This window comes from Notamacropus eugenii, chromosome 2, assembly GCF_028372415.1.
Source record: "Notamacropus eugenii isolate mMacEug1 chromosome 2, mMacEug1.pri_v2, whole genome shotgun sequence".
NCBI lineage: Eukaryota > Metazoa > Chordata > Mammalia > Diprotodontia > Macropodidae > Notamacropus > Notamacropus eugenii.
Genome location: NC_092873.1, coordinates 514,053,352 through 514,076,954, shown reverse-complemented (window position 1 = coordinate 514,076,954; position 23,603 = coordinate 514,053,352). Strand labels below are relative to the sequence as shown.

General features: G+C 42.0%; 1 protein-coding gene across 1 annotated transcript; it reads right to left on the bottom strand.

The window, feature by feature from the left end:
- Positions 1–1,196: 1,196 nt before the first annotated feature.
- DIO1 (iodothyronine deiodinase 1) lies at positions 1,197–17,729 on the bottom strand. Its single transcript, XM_072649523.1, has 4 exons — positions 17,323–17,729; positions 15,459–15,602; positions 2,320–2,519; positions 1,197–1,666 (listed from the first exon to the last, which is right to left on the bottom strand). Exons 1-4 carry the CDS (start codon positions 17,651–17,653, stop codon positions 1,598–1,600), a joined length of 744 nt encoding a protein of 247 aa, XP_072505624.1. The 5' UTR covers positions 17,654–17,729; the 3' UTR covers positions 1,197–1,597.
- Positions 17,730–23,603: the final 5,874 nt, after the last annotated feature.

Here is a 23,603-nt window from a genome sequence, read left to right as displayed (position 1 = left end):
AGCACACAGTCTTAGCCAAACGCTGTGCTAAAGGCTACACGTTCAAACACAAAACATTAAGTAGCACCTTGTCTCTGGCACCTTATGGTCCATTGCTGAAGACAACATGTATATGTTTAACTAATGCAATAACGAAAAGCTTTTATTGAACTTCCTATGGACCGTGCACTGTGATGAGTGTTGGGGTTACAAATACAAAGGGAGATAGTGCCGACCCCCAAAGAGCTCCCTTCCTTTTTGTTTTAATTTTATTTTTGAGTTCCAGCTTCTCTCCTTCCAGTCCCTGCCATACCCATTGAGAAGGCAAGAAATATGCTACCTGTTATACACATATAGTTATGCAAAACATTTTCTCATTACCCATATTGAAGTAAAAAAATAAAAATAATGAGACCATCAGTTCTCTATGTGCAGGTGGATAGCATTGCACATGAGTCCTTTGGAGCTGTGCATCCTTGTCTTGGTCCGAGTTACCAAGTCTTTCCCAGTTGTGCAGTGTTACAATGTTGCTGTTTCTGTGCACACTGTTTTTCTGGTTCTACCTCCCTTTACTTCCTTTTCACTCTATTCCTACCTCCCTCATTGAAAACAAAAGAACAAAAACCACATGAGTTTTATTCAACATAACTTCTCTTCATGTGCCCTACTTGCTGGGCCCTGTACATGACAATCCATCTGGAACCTCTGGGCCTTTATCTAGGCTGTCCCCCTTCCTCACCTCTGCCTTACAGTCTGTCAAATCCTTCAGAGTTCAGGTCAAACAGCCCCTTCTACGTGAGGTCTTCCCTCATCTCCCTAGCTAATGTTCCTGTGGCCTCTACCTCAGACCGCACTAAGACTTTTGGGACCCCTTGTTACCAGTGAGTGAGTCCATTCTCTTATGGAGAGTCCACTCTCTAGCCAGCCCAGATCAGGAGACCATGATGGCAGAGAACTATTCACCCCTACCATCTTCTTGCCACTCTCCCTGCCCTTTGCTCTAGGAACTGTAATCAAATCACCATTACCCCACACCACTTCTGTGACTGACTTCCTGTTCCAAAGCGCCTTCTTGGGCTCTGTTAGAATGTAAGCCCTCAGAGGCAGGGTCTATCTCACTCTTGTATTCATATCCCCAGTGCTTAATAAATGCATTTTCAATCATTCATCCATTCATTCTTCATGTGTAGAAAAGAAAACAGAAAGGCTACATCGGCTGAAATGTCATTTGATCTTTTTTAATCATTTCCATGTGTACTCACTGCCTCTTACAAACATTTTCTCACATCGAGTCTCAGCTGGCCTGAGCTTTAAGCTATGACTGTCATAAAAAAATATTCACAAAAGGAGGTTTGAAACACAGAGATATATCATGGATCCTTCCACAGCTAGATGGAATCCACCACATGTGATGACTACAAAGACATCAGAAAAGCAGATTTTCTTAAATGAATTTGGGAGTAACTGAGCAAGCTTTAACTGACCCAGTCACTGTGATGAGAACTTTTGGAGCCAGTGATCCAAGTGGCCTCCAGCCCAATAGGCGTGATCTGGTGCCTGGGGAAGGAGAGAAGCCCTAATCTCCTCTGCCACAGGAAATGCAGAACTTCCTTGTGGCTTATCTGCTTAGCTTTTCCAGGACAGCCCGGACTTCTTCTGGGTGGTAATTCCAAGGGCCTGGGTCACCCTGAAAGAGAAAAAAACAACTCATTTCTAATGGATATTGACTGCAAGATCAATCTTTAGTCCTCACTCAAGATTTGGTACTTGACCTTTAAAATCTCACTGGCCAACTCCTTCCTTTTACAAATGAGCAAATTAAGACCCAAAGAGTAGAAGCAACTGACCCAAGGGCATATAAGAGGCTGGTGCCAAAGCCAGGACTCAAACCTAGGTCTCCCAACCCCTGGGATTCTTTCCACTCTGTCAGAAATATGAACAACAGCTGCCCACAGGAAAAGCCAAGGCACTATGCTGATAATGAACAGGATGTTGGCTTGCTATGGTGTCTTCTAGCTGCCCAGGACCATGGATTCATAGACTTTAGAGCTGGCAATGGCTCAAGGGAGCACTGATCTTCAGCCAAACCTCCTCATTCATGCTACATGCTTCTGGAACATTGGATCTGCTTGGGACTTGCTCCCTTGTACCTGGATCTACAAAGGAGACTCTTGTTTGTGGCATGCTGTGTGAGTGGGGACCACTGAGTATCTTACTGCTTCCCAAGATTATATTAATGTTCTAAATAGCCTTGCCAAGTTGTTTACTCACCTTGAGCTTGTGATTCCCTGAGAACCCCAAGTCTTTTTCAAAATCCCACCTGAAATCAACCACCCATACCTTGAAGAGGATCCTGCCTTCCAAGAGTACATAGAAGCGCTCTGGGAGTGCAGCATATTTCTTGCTGGTCAAGTTGTCCATGGTGTCTAAAACAATGGGGCATAATGGCTTCCTGTCCTTCAACAGCTGGGCAGCCTTCATGCGATCCTGGAGGGTGTGATGCTCTTTAATTTCTATATTGTTTTCAAAAGCCCAGCCATCTAGAGGAGAAAGACAGGTCAAGTCAACAGCTATTATTAAGCACCTACTATGTGCCCCAGTACTTGTGCTAAGTACTGGGGATACAAAGAAAGGCAAAAGCCCAGTCTCTGCCCTCAAGGAGCTCATACTTTAATGGAAATTATAACACACAGACAACTAGGCACAAACAATATATGTACAGGGTAAATTGGAGATAGTTTCAGAAGAAGAAAGGAGGAAAATAAGCATTTATTAAGTGTTAGAGATGGGCATAATACACAAAAAGGTATCAAGGAAAATTTATTAAAATAGAGTTCAGAGGAATTGAACACTTTGGCCAAGGTGAACTCCACCCTTCTTCAGAAAGAGAGAGAGAGAGAGAGATATGGAAGTGAGGGCATTTTTATAAAGTTCTTGCAGGGCAGATCCTCCCATCAGAGGACAGATTAGTCTGTTCTCTTTCTGGTCACAATCTTTTGACATGGCCACTGTACATCATTAACAAATGCAGTTGGATTTTTAGTTGGTTCCCTATAATGAGAGCCTGTGCACAAGTTTCTGACCTCCTTCACCTGTCTCTGCTAGGTCACAATTCTGATTAACTTTCGCCACTGAAAGTTTTGACCTTGTGGAAACAAAACTTTTTCCTCTGTTTCCCACAACCCCCCCTTCTCCAAAATGTTTGTTTCCACACCTAAATACCATCAATCCCTCCTCATTTTGTTTTCCCCATGAATTCTTCCCTTCATCTATCTCCCCTTTATATGAATATGGGAAGGGAACAAAAGTGACCAACACATCGACATATTACAAGGGGGCGGTCCTCTTTCATAAGTACAGATACAGAGACTCAAAAGAAAAAGGGAAATCAATGAATTGTCCTTTTGGAAGTTCCATCTTATACACAGTCTGGGGAGGAACATCATCTGATGTAGTTTTCTGGTCTGGATACTCTTTCAAGCCGTCTTCAGCACAGCATCTCAGCATCTTCTTCCCTTTATCTTCTTATAGAAATCCAGATGTCCATTCTCTTACAAAATTGACCTTGATACAGTTTTAGATGACCATTCCTAAGCTTTATACTCTTCTCACTCTTACAAAATCAGATTTGGAACTTTGGTCAATTGTCATGTTTAAGAAATTCACATTAGAACCCAGTTTTTACATTTTACATTAATTCACTATTCACTTCCCCTATCAAGAGGATGAGATTTCACTAAGGAATTAATAACAGGCTCCAGTACATACATAAATACAATAAGTAATCATTTTTAACACAGTACATATCACGTTATAAAACAATTCCAACTTCTGGTCATGTGATACTTCTTTTAAAGCATTTACAAGACAGACCACAAACCGTTCTTTTAACATTATCCAACTGAGACAAAAATAATATTAACTATGTATGGTAACTTCACAAGCCCTTGACCTGATTGTCTCCATATCTAAGAATTAAAGGACCCTAATTTATTCTTGTTGGTCTAAAATCATAAGCCTAATAGCTTAATTTTTGGACTTAATCTCAGATGTTCCCCTACCACCAATCTATTATTTAATAGATCTGGTATTATGCTTACAAAACTTTTGATTATAGGAAAATGCCATTAAGAGTAGGAATGTTTCAGAGAAACAACATCTCCCTACCTTCATGTTAATTCCAGGCAGGAGTAAAACATCAACTGGCATTTAGCCACTCTTAAAGTCTGCCAAGTGTCAGTGGGGAAACTGAGTCAGGAGAATCCTACCTCAGCTCAGGCGGAACAATCTTTCTCCAAACCTTCCTGTTGAGTGGGATAGGTTTAGTGAAGACTTCTCAGATTGTAGTTCTTCTCCCAGGGGTGAGGTAAGACTGAGAGGCTCAAGGTTACTATATTTTTAGAACAGAATAATTCCATATAAGGATATAAAACTATGTAGTACATTAGGGTCTCAATGATTGGATAAAGTTTACCTAATTCTTCAATGTCTTCATTTCAAAAGGGATTGGTTAGATTTCGTGTCTAGAATGTAAGATCATATTCTCAGCTAATGAGAATAATGGTCAGTGGGGGGGGAGGGACTTGCGTTAGAGTCTATATAAATCACTGCCCTTTCTTTGTCTTCGGCTTTCCTACTCCAGGTGAACTGCTGTAGGATTGTCCAGATTCTCGAGAATCGAATAAATCTCTTTTCTGTCATCACTTTGAGAGGCCTCTGAGTAATTGATTTATGTAGGGACCTGAGCCATCCCACACACTGTGATCACCTTTATGTTGTTCATACCAGCATCTCATAGGTTCAGGGGCATCATTGATCAGTGGCTCAGACAGTCTTTCTTACTATCCAAACCTGGAGTTAGACTCAGAAGAACAGTTGGTTAATAATCCCATAGAATCTTAAAATAGCAAGCTCCAATAATCAGTTTCAGATATGACTATGATTTCACATTGGCTGAGGAATATCTTCTAAAGCAAATTTTAAGTAGCTTGCATGCCTTTATATACATGTTCTAGTTCCTGATTAAATAAAAATCATCATAAGTTATAGATCTAATAGATTTACATCTACTTCCCAAGCTTCTCTATCCCTTTCTAACCATGCTCAGTCTAAAACAATGAGTTATACATATGATAAGTTCAAACACTAACTTCAATTTATGTTCATGAAATGAATTCAAATGAAAACAGAAACCATTTAACTTTTCCATCAGTGCAAAATATTACCAGAGGTTACCTGCCCCTAGGAAACTACACTGAAATTTTTTTTCCAACTGAAGATGTCTCTACTTTAGTCTCAATAATTTGATTCAGTCAATTGTATTTACCCAATTGTTCTTACATCATTTTGTAACACGTAAAGACTTTATTCCAGGTCAGGACCATTGTCCCTTACCCCAAAAGTGTTTTAGTCCCATTTGTCTAGCAGGGCCCTGGAAAATCTCACCTTGAAAACTCCTTGGATTTCCCGACTTGCACTGGCTCTCTTGAGGCCCATAAGCTTTTCCCTGTCACTATGCCCTATCAATCCAATTCTCCAGGCTAATGGCCACTCCCACCAAGACCATCCCTGGAACCCCCCAGACCACCTGGGGTTCACCCCCCCCCAACTCCATCCCCAGTCCTCTTTTTGTAAACAGTGATCTATCTTGTCTCCATGAAAATGCTCAGACCCTGCCCAATCTGCTTACATTGGTATTATAAAGGCCTTTTCAAAGGAACACAATGGGGGTGGAGCCTGAAGAATCTCATCCTGGGCAGAGAAAAGGATTGTCCCCTGAGGCAAACCTCTGCCAGTAATAGTCACATTCTCCTCTGAGTAGGAGAACATGATTTGTTATGGTCCCAGAAAATTTTACCAGGGCTTACATCTTAAATCTTAAATTTGTCCTAAACACCAGTCACTAGAGATTATTTATCACCAAAACAAGTTCCTTATTTAGGAACTCCATGTACAGACTGCAACTTTTAACAAAGCAAGTTTATCTGAGTCTGAGGTGCCACTGCTTGTTAGCTTCAGATGCTATAGCCACTTGGGTGATGCTTTCAGACTTTTCCAGCCTTAGTGGCCCAGAGTGGGGCTGGTGTCCCTCCTTTCCTTAGACAATAGGAAAGAGTTAACATCTTTTCTCTGAGCAGCTCTGAGTTCAGATTAGATTTTAAGAAGTCCTTCTGTAATAATGACTCGACTTTGAAGGTGAATGAGGAAACCGCCATGAGACTGTCTTAAATTTATCACAGAGCTTCCTGGAGCCATAAAATTCCTGGTCTCCTTTATCTTGTCCCTTATCTTCCAACCCTATAAAAACCTTGATATAAGCAATTAGCTTACAAATACAAATTTGGTAGACCTTCCAAAAATTGTACAAAAGATTTTATAAAACATTTCTTTATACAACAAATATTTTCCTTTCTTAAAAACAGTTGACAATTTATCACAAAATCCTCTTGAACCTAATTGACAAAAATTACAAGAAAAGATCTAAAATCAAGGCCTTTTCATAATTACCAATTTTCCTTTCCCCAACAGATTTTTGTAAATGTTTTATAGCAAAAACAATTTTAGTTAAATTTCCTTCTTAATAGCAGAAATAAACCTCTTAACATACTTAATACATCCTTAGATGGAAAAGGCTTGAAAAATCACACCCATATATAGCATATATGTGTGTGTGTGTGTGTGTGTGTGTGTGTGTGTGTGTGTGTGTGTGTATTTCAAGGATTCTCATTTTCTCAATAGGAATTCTATAACACAGAAACTCTTACACAGAATTCATAACAGCTTCTTAACCAATTCATCATTAATTTAACAATGCAATTCCTAATATAACAACATTTAGATAAATTACTTTTTCAACAACATACATCACATATTTAAAACTATTCAGGTGAATGCATTTCCATATCACTTTGCACAGAATTTCATCTCCTTACCACCACGTGGGCACACACTCTTACTTGATAATCATTTAATACAACTTGAATATAGATATTTTCTATAAAAGAAAAAAAGATGGACAACGTCATATATCTTAGAAGGAAAGAACTTCCTTAACTCTGTTTGATTTCAGGAATGAGTGGCATCACTCATTCCTCCTTTTCCCCTTCAGGGCAGTCTCTCCTGAAATGTCCTGACTTTCCACATTTAAAGCATATATTTTATCCCGGTCACCCTTGCTCTCCATTCTTGTCAGCCTTTCCTCTCCTCTCTCGTTAGTGTCTCTGTCATGATCTTGGTTCCCTCTTAGTCCCTTCTGATTTTACCACTTCCTCACCAGCCTGAACCATGATCCTGGCCTTTTGCCTTTGCTTTTCATCTTCCCTTCTGGCATATACTTTTTGAGCTTCTCTCAATAACTCTTCTAAAGGTTTAGTACTCCACTGTTCTAATTTTTGGAGTTTCTTGTTTGTATCTGGCCAGGAATTGGTCACAAAGTGTGCCTTAAACATTCCTTTTGCAAGGGGATCTTGCACATCTAATCTGGAGTATTTCTTAAAACTTTCTCTCATCCTTTCCAAAAATTCAAGGGGAGAGTCTTCCTTCCTTTTTGTTTGGCTTAGGAAAATGCTGGCTGCTGTTGAGACTAAAGTCCCTGGGCCCCAGCAACCAGCACAGTCGTTTTTCTTCTTCTGATGCCTCCTTTTTATTATTTAGATGTAAATTCAATAACTGGCAGACCCAATCCTCCTCTGATACAAATTTTGACCAAAATACTGAAGGTGTCAGGATAGGTCCTTTGGTCCACTCCTGACAACAATATTTTATCATCTTTTCCTTAACCTTTCCCTTGGTTCTGGGAGTGTCTTCCCAATATGTACCCCAGTGGGCTCTCTGGAGATATGTTTTCTCAGAGATTAAGCTTAGAATTCCTTTCCCCCATTGCTCAAATTCCCAGGACTTTGTCCAAGTTCACTCATTAGCTTAGGACCAACCAGGAATCTTCTGGACAGGAATATGACCAACAAAGAGATTGCCATACCACTCTGTCAGTAAGAGTGACCCAGAGTTCAAGTTCCTGGGGCGGCCTGATCTTTTCCCAGTGTACTGGCTTACCTGGTGATGATGTTTAATATAAAATTTTAGAATAATCTCTTTGTTCTCTCTGAAGCAAACTCAGAGAATGCCTCTCCTATGTCAACAAAGCCAGCCAAGGCTGACTCTACATTCCTTAAGAGACCTTTAACCTAAGACACTATCTTGAATAATGGGACGTTTTCCATATCTTAATATTTGTAGACATGTACTATGTTATGGCATGTTAATGGTAAAGAAAACACAGACATCTTAGGTCGTAATTTCTATTGAACTTTGTTTACCCTTTCCTATGTCAGTTATCTGTTTAGGGCAGGAAGCCTGCCAGTCACTAGTGGTGGGATTTCCTTCTTTATCACCGAGACATATGTTTACCCAGCTGGAATCCCAAGGCCTGACCAACATTACTTTGTTAATTGTCTTGTCTTACTAAATTTATGATTTGTTCAACTAGGACAGTTCCTTTCTCACGGCAAAATGTATATAAGCCAGAAGATTTCTGCACTGGGTAGCCAGAACGTTTCTGGCTCCATAATGCATTATGTAACTGTTTTCTTTATGGGGAATTGATCAATTAATTAATTAAATCATAAAATGTATGCATTAGCCTGTTGCCTTTTCTTAACAAAGTTTTCAGGTCAACACTGGTTAGCCAGTAAGTTTCCTCCCCAGTTCCTCTAAACTCTCCAAAATGTGGTTTGAGGTCGCATGCTTAAATGGAGTAGATTTAACTTACAGGGATTGTGAAAAAAATTTTTTTTACAGGAGTTCTTTCCCTGTATTTTATCTCACTCTACCCAAATCAGCGAGTCAAGCCCCACAATCGGTGCCAAATTGCTAGGGACGGGCTTGACACACAAAAAGATATCAAGGAAAATTTATTAAAATAGAGTTCAAGGGAATTGAACACCTTGACCAAGGTGAGGAGATGGAAGTGAGGGCATTTTTATAAAGTTTGTGTGGGACAGATCCTACCATCAGAGGAAGGATTGGTCCGTTCTCTTTTGGGTCACAATCTTTTGATACACCCACTGTATGTCATTAACAAGTGCATTTGGATTTTTAGTTGTCTCCCTACAATGACTTCATGTTCTCCTTTCTGATAGGCTTTCCTTCAAACAGCTCATCAGACCTATACACAAGTTTCTGACCTTTGTTACCTGACCCTGCTAGCTCTGCTAGATCTGCTAACTCTGATTAACTTTCCTCACTGAAAGTTTTGACCCTGTGGAAATGAAACTTTTTCCTTTGTTTCTCACATTAAGCATCTACTGTGTGCCAGTCACTGATTCTTGCAACAACCTGGTATAGTAAGTGCTATTATTAGGCCCACATTACAGATAAAGAAATTGAGTTACAGAGAGGCTAAGTTACTTGCTCATGGTCACACAACTAGTCAGCTTCTGAGGCTGGACAGGGCAGACACTAGCAGTTGTAGGTACCAGGCAATGGGAAAGAGAAAACAGAAATGATTTCAAATGTGATGGATGGATAATAACACTCTTTGATGTGAGCTTTTGAGGTGGTTAATGAGGGATTCAGGCTCCACAAACAGGTTCAGGAGGTACTCACTATGGTCCAAAAAAGAGACCAGGCCCAGCCCTGCAACAGACAGGTCTCTGATGGACCTTTTTTTCCCATCCCACATCCAATGGGGCATCCCTAGTGCAGGGGCAGCTGAAGTCCAGAGTTGCTGCTGATCTCTCCCTCTGGAAGGAACAAACACTTGCAGCATTAGGAGCATGACAATTACTGAGCTCAGGCATTTGTTCCATAATAGATAACGGGCTGCCCTGTTCTTCCAGAAACATGATAAGAGGGTGGGAGCAGCAGAGAACTTGGCAAGTCAGAAGGCCTTGGCTCTACTTGTTATATAGGCAACTAAACTGAATCACTGATTTGGATGTGGAAAGCACCTTTGAGGCTCTCCAGCTTGGCATTTTTAAAATGAGGTCCCTGGATAATTTGGGGGGGGGCTTTATGAACCTAGATACATAAATCATTATATGAAATTTGATCCCAGTGTCTTCTCTTCGGAGGCTGAGGAGCCTGGGTTTGAGTATGGGCCTGAAGAAAGGCTGCATTGTCCTAGTCAACCAAAAGTTATGCTGAGCTGCATGGGCAGAGTGTCTAAGATGGTAGCTCTCTGCTCCTGTTAGGTCACATGTCAGATCTGGGTTCAGTTCTGGGTGCCATTATTTAGGAAGGATGTTGGTCAGAGGGCAAATCACCAGAGGAGAATAACCAGGATGGCAAAGGACCTTGAATTCATACTAATCAATCAATCAGTATTTATGAGGTACCTACTATATGCCAAGTACTAGGAGGTCAGCTGAAGGAACTGGGATTGTTTAGCTTGGGAAGACAAGACTTAGGAACATGGAAGCTGTCTTCAAGTTTTTGAAGGGTTATCATGGGGGAAGAGGGACCCTTCACAGTGGCACCAAGGGGTAGAAGCTGGAAAATTATGGCTCATCATAAGGAAAAACATAACATTTAATCCCATCAAATATGGAATGGGCTGCCCACCTCAGGAGATAGTGGGTTCCCTATCATTTTCTGGAATGAATGTATTTTCATATATTTGAAATGTTAAAATAGATAAATGCTTCCATTTATACAAACATGAGAGAGAAAGGGGTGGAGAGAGAGAGGGAGAGAGAGAGAGAGAGAGAGAGAGAGAGAGAGAGAGAGTCATATGTATGTGGGGACGAGAGGCCCTATAGACAGACAGCAAAGTGGATCCTCAGTTTATTCTGAGGAATCTTGAAAAAAGTTAGAGAATAAGGTTTCTATAAATGAAGCTGTATTGGTAAATAGATTGTTCCAGTAAACTCAGATTTAAAGCTGCAAGGAAATAAAGAGATCTTCTATCAGAGGGTTTTAACCTAGGGTCTGTGGATTTAAAAAACAATAACTATTTCAAGGTAATTGATTCATTTGATAATCTTGTGGATTTTATTTTATGCCTTTAAAAATGTGATTCTAAGAAAGAGGCCATAGTTCCAGCAGACTAGCTGCTGGGAATGGTGGGGGATCCTCATGGGCTCCCCGAAACACAAAAGAATGAAGAATCCTCCATCAAGGCCAACTGCACTTCAGAGATGAGAAGGGATTTGACTAGTACGTTTACCAGCAGTAAATAGCAGAGTGATCCTGAAACTTGAGTCCCTTGATTTCAAATCCAGGGAACTTTTCATTCAAACCAGCTGCTTCAGATTTGAAGTCAGACCCTGAGAGTAGCTTCTGTTCAGGGTTAAGGAGGAATGTGCTAACTGCTGATCAAAGGCAGTTAAGTGAGCTAAGATTTATTTATTTAAATTATATTTTATTTTTTCAATCAGTGAAAATTCACTTTCTCTCCTCCCCACTTTCCCCCTCATTCTGAATGAAAGAAAAACAAAACCCCTGTTATGAACATGCATAGTCAAAGCAAAACAAATTTCTGCATAGGTCATGTCCATATTCATGGTTCAGTCATTTTCGGTTGTGTCTGACTCTCTGGGACCTCACTAGGGGTTTTCTTGGCAGAGGTTCTAGAGTGTTTTACCACTTCCTTCTCCAGCTCATTTTACAGATGAGGAAACTGAGGCAAACAGAGTGAGGTGACTTGTGCAGGGTCTCACAGTAGGTAAGTGTCTGGGTCAAATTTGAACTCCAGACCAGTATTCTGTCTACTGGACCATCAAGCTGCCCAGCATGTTTATACACACACACACATACATACACACAGAAACACAGTAAGTATGTATGTGTACATATACATCTGTTATGTGTATATGTGTATCTATGTATATGTCTCTTGCTTTACCTTGAGTCTCTCTCACCTCTCCACATTTGGAGAGCTAACACATTTTATCATGGTCTTCTGGAATTGTAAGTTGGTGGTCACACAGATCAGAGTTTCTCCTTTTCTCATAGCTGTTTATCTTTACCATATTGTTATCATTCAACACATCGTTCTCCTGGTTCTGCTCACTTCACTCGGCATCGGTTCATCCACATCTTCCCAGGCTTTTCTGAAACCATCCCCTTCCTAATTTCTCACAGCACAATAGTATCCATCACATTTACGTACCACCACTTGCTCAGCCATTCCCTCATTTACAGGTACCTCCTCAAATTCCTACTCTCTGCCACCTCAAAAAGAGCTACAGATATTTGTATATATCCTTAGCATTTGTTTTGCTGAGGACTATTCCTTAATCTATCCTCCTTCTAATTCCTAGTTCTCTTTTCTGTATTTCCCTGTTAATTTATTTTTTTGCCCAAATCTCTACGTGTGTAATCCTCTCTCCTTTGACCAAGTCACATGAGACCGAGATTCATGAGTCAGTAACTTCCCCCATTTAATCCTTGTTGTTTGTGTAGATGTCTATCTGTGCACCTTGCTGATAGGAGATAACTTCCCCAACCTTACTTTCTCCCCCCATTCCTTCCTCCCTCCCCCAGTGTATTTCTTTTTCCATTATTTTCTTAAGATCTAACAGACCTAACAGAACCAGTCTCCTAAGTCTTGTTTAATTATACTCCCTCTAAGAACCCTGATGATGGTAGAGTTCAGAGGATGAATGTATCATTTCCATTAGAACATAAGCAGTTTATGCTTGAGAGGTCCCTTATGGTTGTTCATCCATGTTTACCTTTTTATATTTCTCAACTCCTGTGTTTGTACTTCAAGGTTTCAAGCAGCTCTGGTCTTTCATTAGGAATGCTTGGAAGTTTTCTATTTCCTTAAAGATTCATTTTTCTCCCTGTAGAGATTTACTCAGTTTTTCTGGATAAACTGTTCTTGGCCTTTAAACCTATATCCTTTGCTTTTTGGAATATTAAATTCCAAGTATTCTGCTTCTCTGTAGGGGTGGCAATTAATTGTATGTGACCCTGACTGTGGCTTCTCAGTAAGTGAATTCTTTTTTTCTGGCTGTTTGCAATGTTTTTTTTTTGGCTAAAAGGTTCTTGGGGTTTCTTTTGGGAGGTGACTGGTAGGTTCTTCCTATTTTTACTTTGTCCTCTTGTTCTAAGAGATCTAGGCATTTTTTAAAAAAGATTTCTAGAAATGCAATACCTAGGTATTAATTTTAGGCATGGCTTTTAGATAGTACAAAGATTCTTTCATTTTTTTCTTCAGTTCTCCAGGTCATTTGTTTTTTTTTTTTTCTATGAGATACCTTGCCTTTTCTTTTGACTTTTTAAATATTTTTAAATATTTCTTGTTGCCTTATGGAGTCATTAGTTTTTATTTGGTTCATTCTCCTTTTCATGGAGTTTATTTCATGGACAAGGTTTTGTGCCTCATAACACAATTTTAATTTCTTTTCCAATTGTTTCTTCCATATCTCTTATTTCTTCTCCATTTTTCCCCTCTACCACCCCTGTCATCATAACAACTTTTTATGGTGGAATTCCCTTTTTGTTTGCTCATTCTCCTAGCATACGTCCTGACTCTGGACTTAATGTCTCAGTGGTCAGGCTCTGCACACATCTGGAGGAAAGGTTGGGGCTTGTTCTGTTGCCACTTTTGTGGGCTGCTAAGTGTTGTGTTATTCCAAGATCTCAGGGACACTCTGGCATGGGACCTACAGGCTTTGCTCTCAAAGTGGTCTGATCCAGGGCAAAATCTGATCACTACCTTCCTGAAAGTTCCTGACCTGGATTTGAGTCTAAACAATAATAGACTGTTGTTGGGCTTAGCCTCTACCAGCCAGATGAATGAATCACAGGCTCCCTTTGGTCTGACATCCTTGCCTTATTCCTCTCCAGGCTTAAGACTGCTATAAGCGGCTATAAGTGCAACCCTGCTCTGCTTCTGGGACCTGAGCCACACAATCCAGGGCCTGTATTGGAGAAGGTGTGGGATTAGAGGGTAGTAGAGCTCCCTTTCTTAATCTTCCCTGGATCTGTATCTCAGAACCAGGTTGTGGGCAACAAAGGGGCCAGTTGTCATCTTTCCCACTTGAGGTGTCCCAAAATGGCTGTAAGACCTTTACTTGTCCAGTCCCTGATCTCTTTTGGTGTAGGAATTCTCTTTGAATAGGGCTCCTGGCCAAATCCCAACCCCAGTGTCTGCAGACCTCTCTGCACTCCCATGCAGAACTCGCCTAGAAAAAATACCCAAGGTGACTTTTTCTTGGCTCTCCTCATCAGTTTTTTGTCTGATAAATTTTCTTTCTTTCATTTTTCTTAGACATCAGTAGTTTATTGTATGTTTAGTCAAAATGCATTCAAAATGAAAACTCAAATACTTTCCATCAGAAACAATTAACTAGCTTCTATGAGTGTAACACATTACAACAGTAAAGATGGTAATCCACTTTTATACCTAACTCAGGGACAGTTGGGTGGTGCAGAGGATAGGGCACCAGTGCAGGAGTCAGGAGGACCTGAGTTCAAATCTCACCTCAGACACTTGACACTCACTAGCTGTGTGATCTTGGGCAAGTCACTTACCCCCAAGTGCCTCATCCTGGGTCATCTCCAGTCATCCTGATGAATATGTGGATTCAGATGGCTCTGGAGGAGAAGTGAGGCTGGTGACCTGCACAGCCCTGCCTCCCTCAAAACAAAGTCAAGTGCAAGTCATGTCATCATTTCTGATGGCGTGGTCTTCTTCAGCGATGAAAGATGAACACACACACACCAAGCCCAAATGGTAAAGCCAGTTTTGTTAAAATGGGGTCAACGATAAAAAACTATCAACAAATCAGCAGTTAACAGAAATGGTACATGAGTTTTGCTTTTGCTGAAAAAAGGGGGACAAGAATGTTAAAGTCCACAGTACAATAGGTGAGCAACCGCCATGTAAACTTCTGTCTGATATTTTAATTAACGATCTAACCATTGTTTTCAGAAGCAGTACTGAAGTGGAATGGACCTTTGCTGTTCTGGGTTTCTTCATTTCTATTTGGAATTACTCCTGGGGCCAGAAAGGACTGATTTGTGGCAGGGTTATGATCGAACATTAGGAGCAAGCAATTTTTATCAGTTAAACCTTTCTTAAAAGATAATCTCTGGGGGCCCATGTATCTCTGAGAGCAAGATGTATAGAAGCCTGACAAAAAGAGGGAGGAGAATTAGGGGAATGGCAATAAGCTTTTATCTAGTACCCTACTTTATGCCAGGTACTGTGGTAAACACTTTACAAATATTACCTCATTAGATCCTTATAAGACACTGGGTAATAGGTGCCACTATCATCCCCATTTTCTGCTAAAGAGGCAAATAGAGATTAAGTGACTTGCCCAGAGTCACAGAGCTAGTGTGTACCTGATACTAAACTGAACCCTGGCCTTACTGGCTCCTGGCCCAGCACTCTAACCACGTTAGCACCACCAGCTGCCAAAGACAAAATCTTGGAGTTGGAAGGGATCTCAGAGACCATCTTTCCTCCTAGCAGCCATCATGGAGGACATCCATCCAGCCACCCAGTCAGGAACACTGCTTTGTACCTGTGGCATGAGCTTCCTCAATGTAAATGATGAGAAAATCTGCTATCGAACCGAAGTCTTCAATGAGCTTCTGGAACTGGTCAAATTTGAGCATAAATGAGGGTCAGGTGCAGCTTCCAAAATTCAACACCAAAGGCCTGTTGCCTGCAACGGAAATACAACCATGAAAACCCTGGTGCCCATTAACGTAGAATCCAGACAGTGAGAAGGCTCCTTGGCCTGAGACAGATAGTATTCACTGCTTTGGATGGGAGGGACCTTAGAAGAGGGGATATGATAGCTAAGAGGGACCTAGAATATGGAATGTCAGAGCTTGGGAGGCCCTATGGAACACAGAATGTCAGAACTGGGAAGAAGCTTAGAACAGAGAATGCGAGAGCCAGGAAAGACCTAGAACAGGGAATGTCAGAACTGGAAGGGAACTTAGAACAGGAAATGTCAAAGCTGGCAGGAACTCATAGAACACAGAATGTCAGAACCTTAGAACACAAAATGGCAAAGTTGAAAGGGACTTGGGAGAGAGTGACAGAGTTGTGAGGGAATGTTGGGTCTGGGAGAGAATGCTAGAACATACAACATTGATGTTAGAGTAGAAAGTAGCCTTAATCATCTTTTCCAACCTCCTTGTTCTACAGACAGGGAAACTGAGGCCCAGGGAGGAGAGGGGAATTACCAGTTTGTGGAATAGCTTCTACTAAAGTGTTCTCTATCCTATACTGTGCATATCTGGCAAAAATTGGGAGGGAATTAGGTAGCTCTCAGGTCTACCAGGTGGTAAGGTAGCTAAATGCTGGGCCTGGAGTCAGGATGACTCATCTTGAGTTCAAATCTAGCCTCAAACACCACTAGTCTACCTTGGGCAAGTCACTTCACCCTGTTTGTCTAGTTTCCTCATCTGTAAAATGAGCTGGGGGAGGAAATGACAAACTACTTCAGTATCTCTGCCAAGAAAACCTCACAGTGGGGTCACGAAGAGTCAGGCACGGCTGAAAATCGAATGAACAAACAAAAACAGAGTGAAGCGAATCAGTACAGTTCAGTTCAGCAGGGGGCTGCTTGGTGCTAGGTTCTGGGGACACATAAAGAGAATGAAAACTGAGTGTCCAGGCCCCAAAGAGAGGCCAAAGGTAACATGGGGACATACCCCCGGGGGGGTTCTGACACTGGGTAACGCAGCCAATGCTTACTTCTGCATGAGCAGATGTCCCCACTAGGTCCTGATGACCAACTCTTTACTCAAAGAAGCAATGGGCATGTTTTCACCAGGGATTTTACGAGAATGTGCTGGCCAGGCTTAGCTCTGAAAAGTCACATTTCAGCTGTGTCTCAAGTCCACCCCTGCAGCTTGGTAGAAATGAAAGTTCCCCAGACTTTGAAGTCTAGAAAGCTAGGTTTGAGGCTGTGCTCTGCCACTCATAAACCCACTGACAGTGGGTTGGTCCCTTTGCTCCCAGGAGCCTTAGTTCCTCACCTATCAAGTGGGAATGGGTGTGGGGAGTAGGCATGGATGAGAACAATTTAAGGTCCGTTTCCAAGGAGAGGCTAAACTTTTCCCAAGCCCACCAACACCCACAATTCAATTTCACTAAGCATATCTTCATTAAGTGCCTGCTATGTGACAGGTTCTTTGTGAGAGCTTTCGAAGACAGAAAAGAAAAGCTTGCCAACCATTTTTCAGCCCACAGGATGTTTTCACTTACATTCACTCCCAGGATTGTTCAGACAAGCCCACTGAAGCGAACACTCTCCCTCATTTGAAATTGGGGAAATTGAGGCCCATATTGGCAACAGACCTGACCCCATCACATAATAGTCTGTGACACTTGGGCTTTGGCCCCTACATCCTGTTCCCCAGTTCACTGACCGTGCATGAAGTCCCAGATGTGGCGACTCTCCCCCTTGAAGGTGACCACTGGAGAATTGGGGGCCAGGCCCCCCTGTAGTGCCTGGTCCTCCAGTCGCTGCCAGCGGACCTTCAGAACGAAGAGGAAATACTGGAGGCTAAAGAACGTTGGACCCCAGTTCTCATATGCAAACTGAGTGTTCTGACTAATGCTGCTTTTCTGGCCCAGGCTGAGGATTTCTCTCTTTATCCTGTCTGGGAAAAGGATCTTCAATGATTTCCCCACTATAACATGGCAAGCCAACTGCAGCAAGACCCAGAGCCGCCGGACCCAGAGCAGCAGCCCAGCCATGGTGGAGTTGGATCCCCAACGGGCTGGGCAGGAAGGAGGCTGCAGACAGAGCGGGGAGAGACAGGAGGACAAAGATCAAAAGAGCAGAGTAGGCTATGCCATCCCAAGCAGGTACAGAGCCAGAAGGTCATGGGCCCAGCCACGTGCCTCGGATGGGAGGGGTAAGATGTGCTGTCATCTATAGTTCAAAGGAGGGCAGACACATCCTTAGAAGAGTGTGGGTCCTGAATTTGTTGTAGGGGGCCAGTCAATCAATCAATAAACAAGCATCTTATTTAAATTATTTATTTGGTATTTTTTCCCCAATTACATGTAAAAACTTTCGAACATTCATTTTAAAAAATTTTCACGTTCTAACTTCTCTCCATCTCTTCCCTAGGGCCTCATTGAGAAGGCAAAAGATTTGATACCCACCCAAAACATATTTCCATATTAGTCACGTTGTGAAAGAAAACACAGACCAAAAACATAAAAATTCCAGAAAAATAAAGTCTAAAAAAGCATGCTTCAATCTGCATTCAGATTCCCTCAGTTCTCTCTGTGGGGATGGATGGCACTTTTCATTCTAAATCATTCAGAATCAGCTTGGATCACTGAATGCTCAGAATGCTACATCAACCCCAGGTGATCAGCAAACAGTTTTGCTGCACAGTGTTTTCCCGGTTCTGCTCATTTCACTTTGCATCAGTTCATCAAAGTCTTTCCAGTGAACAAGCGTTTATAAATCGTCTACTACATGCCTGAAGTCCCACTCATTCTGCTGTTCCTAAGAGGAGAGATCTCCAGAGGACCGCAGGACCACATCCAAGGATGGTTCAGAGACTGGACAACTGTATGAGATGGAGTGAGAAGAGTTGTCCTGCAGCAGGTGATTTTTCTTTGTGTAATCTGCAGTGTGTTAAACACTGGGGGACAAATATGGCCATCCCTAGGCATGTAAAGCCTGTCCCTAGGGGGAATGTGGCCTGGAGTTGTCCTTAGAAGGATGTGGGACCTGGCAATGTTCTATAGGGCTTGTGGCTCTGAGCTATCCTTAGTCAAAAAAAGCCAGTGTGATTTTAGGCTGAATTAAGAGGCTTAGTGTCCATTTCTAGGGAGGTGAGAATACCATTCATTGTTCTTTTCTCCAGTTGGAGCATATCTGGAGTATGTGTGGAGCAGTACCAGACAGTGACCTGCAGTGACCAGCAGAGCCTTTGGAACCAGTAGGGCACAATGATAGTGGAACAGAGAGGTTCGGTGGCCCCATGGCTTCAGAGGAATGAACAGCCTGTCCATGAGTACACCCCAGCACACACAGGAGGGCCTGCTGTACAGTTCTTAGGTCTGCTTTTCTAAAAGGAAAGCAACTTCTGGGGGGTCAACAATCTTCTTTAATCACCTGTACCAATGGAGAAAATACAAGCAGAGAAACGAAGACCAACAGACAGGGCTTCTAACTGTCTGACCACAAGCACAGATCAACTGACAGAGCCAGCTGTCTGACCATCACATGCATACATAGTTTCCAGAGAGAGAAGCATCAGTATAGGGGGTTTTGAAGTGGGGGGTACTCCTCAATGACTACCCAGAATCTCCTCTGGTCATAGCACACAATCATTCTTCCAAAGAGTGATCTCCCAAAGCAAAACCTCCCCTCAGAGTATACATACACTTTTCAGAGCTGGAGGGCCTATTAACCGCAGAGGGAAGATCTTTAACTCTTACATGACAAGCCTCCCCTAATCAAGCAACTCTCATTAATATTACATTATCACTCTGGTTCCCTAAATCACTTTTCCCTGGATGCTATGTATTTAACTGGAGGTTAGCCCTTTCTCCCAAGAGCTAAGTACTCTGCACACATTATAGGACTAGACTCAGTGACCAGTCTCTCTTGACATGTATATTTGTGAGGTAATAAGCCCCAGGTTTATGGGGAAAATATTCCATTGCTACTCTGTGCTATGCTACTTCATAGTCTTTGCTTTGAACGCATTGTATCTTCTGTCTGACTAGTACAGGGAAATACATCACTGGGGGCTTGTGAGCTGTGGTTTTGAGTAGATGCAAACCCGTAGGCTATCTTGAACCTGGGATAGCCTTGTCTGGAGGACCTACTTGAGAGGCCTCTAGGACTTACCAATGTAACAAGAATTCTCATACAGATTTTGTGCAGATGGGTAAGTAGGCATATGAGTTGGTACTTACTGACATCTTCTCCATCATCTTCTTTTGATAGTATTAACATTCATGATTCTTTCTAAACATTTAATATTCTCCCTTTTTCTGCTATCTGGAGAGCTGATCCCTCAGTACTCTCAAATATGTTACTTGGAAGGGCACATGCCCCATTTAAAAGGAGTAGAATCAGTGAAAGGGGAACAGAGAGCAAAGATTTCTCAGCCAAAAACCAATCACCAAATAACAACGATTTCTTAATGATAATTTTCTGCTTTGAAAGGTGTAGGAGTCATCAAGGAGAATGTTATTCTGGATATGATTCTGGGCCACGGGGAAGGAAGGAGGCGGACAATGCAGTGGAAACGGAGTGGGAAGTCATTGGGTGGTAAAAAGAGACCCTTCCCTGCTGGAGCTAATGATGGAGGAGAGGAAAGCCAGACATAGTGTGATATGCATCCTGGATTTTAGAAGAACACATTTCAAAGGGTTCAGAGAAAAACTAAGTATTGAATTTCTTTGGGTAACAACAGCACTTTGTCCCCTGGTTCCCATGTTTTTCTTCCTGTCTCCCAAAATGTACGTTCGCAAGATGTCATCAGTGTCTGTAGCTGATTAACAAATTGAGAGAAAGGGTCAAAATCTGAGAGTAGCAAAGCCAAGTTCATACGCTGTACAAGTAAAGGGGAGCTTGGGACAGCACCAACATGACGGGACATGAGTTCATTCTGGCGATTGACTAAAGCCATAAATGATATTTGCTGAAAGAATTTAGCCTCAGAGGAGTTAATTATCTGAACACAAGGCTTCAAAGATACCCTGCTTTTAGATATCACTGGGATAAGGACTGGACCTCAGTCAGTCAATAAACATTGATTAAGCACTTACTATGTGCTCAGGGCAGCTAGGTAACTCAGTGGATACAGTACCAGGCCTGGAGTCAGAAAGACCTGAGTTCAAATCCAGTCTCAGACACTTCCTAGCTGTGTGACCCTGGGTGAGTCACTTCACCCTGTCTACCTCAGTTTCCTCATCTGTAAAATGAGCTGGAGAAGGAAATGGCAAACCGCTCCAGGATCTCTGCCAAGAAAACCCCAAATGGGGTCACAGAGAGTTGGGTGTGGCTGAAACAACTGAACAACAATGACAAATGTTGGGCCTTGGAGATCCCCTCCACATTTGTGGGGAAGCTCTTGGTTGGGGACCCCACAGGAGAGATGAGGTCAGGCATAAGCCTACCTACAGGATCCCCACTGGGCAAGTGTCTGATGGCCTGGACAAGTGTGGACCCCCTGTCCAGCAGGGGATGACCAGAGACAGAGCTGTTACACTGTATAAGATCTGCTTTGAACAAAGGGTTCGAGGGAACCGTGCTGGAGCCCAAGAACAGAACTTTGGATTACTCTGCCCTCAGAAGATGGTGGGATTTCACCAAGCAATATCCCCAGACCAGTTTAGAGCAAATGAGCTAGTGATTTTGCTCAATCCTTCATCTTCACAATATTGGAAGCTTTTCACTTTTATTTCACTTAGTTTTTCTTTCTGTCAATACACTTCTCCAGCTAAAAGCTTCCCTACTAAAGTGGTGTCTCCCTCTAAAAAGGCCTTTTCTAAAAGATCCTTTTTCTTCTCCACTAATGTGGAAGTCCCCTATTATGTGGGTCCTTTCCTACAGTTAACAGTCAAATATTCAGGGATCTATTTTGGTGTATTCTCCAATTCTTTCAATTCCTAATTTTGGGGCTAACCTTTGCTGTCTTAAGACACGTCATTTTAGCGCCAACAAAATTTATACCATCTTTCCTTTAAAACTTCCTTTGAAAACTTAGCCCCGATTGTCAGGAATTGATTTAATCCTAAGAATATAAGTGAGAAAAGCCTTACTCATTAACTGGAGTCATAAAGAAAAGGGTAGGGACCGGAGGAAAACATTTCGTAACATGAGAAAGGTCAGCTTGACGATGATAACTTCTTTCTTTTTACATTAGAAAAGCTAAGCATAGGAGGGGACATGTCTGCTTTTACCTCTCCCAATCCTTCCTTCCTTCTGTCAGCACCGCCTTCACCTTATCCCATCCCCTCCTACGTATATTTTGTTTTCATAAATTAGAAAATAATGATAACTCATCATTGGGAGACGAGAGTGGCAAGTTCCCTTCCAAGTTCTTTGTGAGTTAGAGATTTTCCCAGCTCTAAGGCCAGGGTGTTATAAAACTCTATAGCATTGCTCTATGAGGAAAGGGGACCTGTCCCAGCCAAAGTGGGGGCCATTTAAGATCATTTGGAAACTCATGCCGTTGGGTCTTTTAATGCGAGTATTCACTGTGTATGAACATGTGGTAAAGAAGGAGAAGTGATACAAGGCTAGCCAGGTCTCTCAGGGACTGAGGAAGGTAAGCCACTCCTTCCCAGAATGAAAGACTGTGTAATCCTGGTCAAAGCTGTCACCTCCTGTCATCTCTAAAATGAGGGGGTTGGACTAGGCCATGGATAATTCATCTTTTCTGCATCATGGACCCCTGCGACAGCCTAACAAAGCCTATGGGCCTCTTCTCAGAATAATGGTTTTTAAATCATTAAAGGACATGCTAAGTTTCAGTTAGAAATCAGTGAAATTAAAGATTCAATTTTTCCCCCATTCAAGTTCATGGACCCCCTGAAATCTGTCCCGAAACAGAAAGTGGAGTGTGAGAGGGTGTTTATGGTAGAAGACTAAACTCAATAACCCTCCTGAAGATTTCACGACTCTCTGCAAGAGTGATAACTTTGCAGGCTCTGATGTGCATGCCCTTACGGTAACACTGAGGCAGGCAGATAGGGCAATAGGGCAAGTATTGTTGAAGTGGCATATGGGGCTTTAGGGCTTCCCTGAAGCAGTCTTTAAAAAGCTTCTGCAGCTCTCACAACACAGAGCTCACAGAGATGGACTATAACAAATCCACCACAAATTACACAAAGAAAAATCCCCTGCTGCAGGACAACTCTCCTCATCCCACCTCATATGGCTGTCCAGCCTCTGAACCATCCTCGGATCGGCCCTGTGGTCCTCTGGAGATGTCTCCTCTTAGGAATGGTGAAATGAGTGTGGCTCCAGAGCAGCTTCTGGATTTCCTTCTCCAGTTCTAGTCACTTGCAGAGATCCCCTTCTCTGTTAAAAATCTGACAAAATAGATCTTAATACAGCGTTAGTTTGTGTTGACCTGAAAACTTGGTTAAAGAAAAGGCAACAGGCTAAATGCATACATTTTATGATTTAATTAATTAATTAATCAATTCCCTATTAAAGAAAACGGTAACATAATGCATTATGGAGCCAGAAATGTTCTGGCTACCCAGTGCAGAAATCTTCTGGCTTATATATATTTTGCTGTGAGAAAGGAACTCTCCTAATTGAGCAAATCATAAATTCAGTAAGACAGGACAATTAACAAAGTAATGTCAGTCAGGCCTTAGGATTCCAGGCTCGGTAAACATATGTCTCGGTGATAAAGAAGGAAATCCCACCACTAGTGAGTGGCAGGCTTCCTGCCCTAAACAGATAACTGACATAGGAAAGGGTAAACAAAGTTCAATAGAAATTACAACCCAAGATGTCTGTGTTTTTTTTACCGTTAACATGCCATAACATAGTATATGTCTACAGATATTAAGATATGGAAAACGTCCCGTTATTCAAGATAGTATCTTAGGTTAAAGGTCTCTTAAGGAATGTAGAGTCAGCCTTGGCTGGCTTTTGCTGACATAGGAAGAGGCATTCTCTGAGTTTGCTTCAGAGAGAACAAAGAGATTA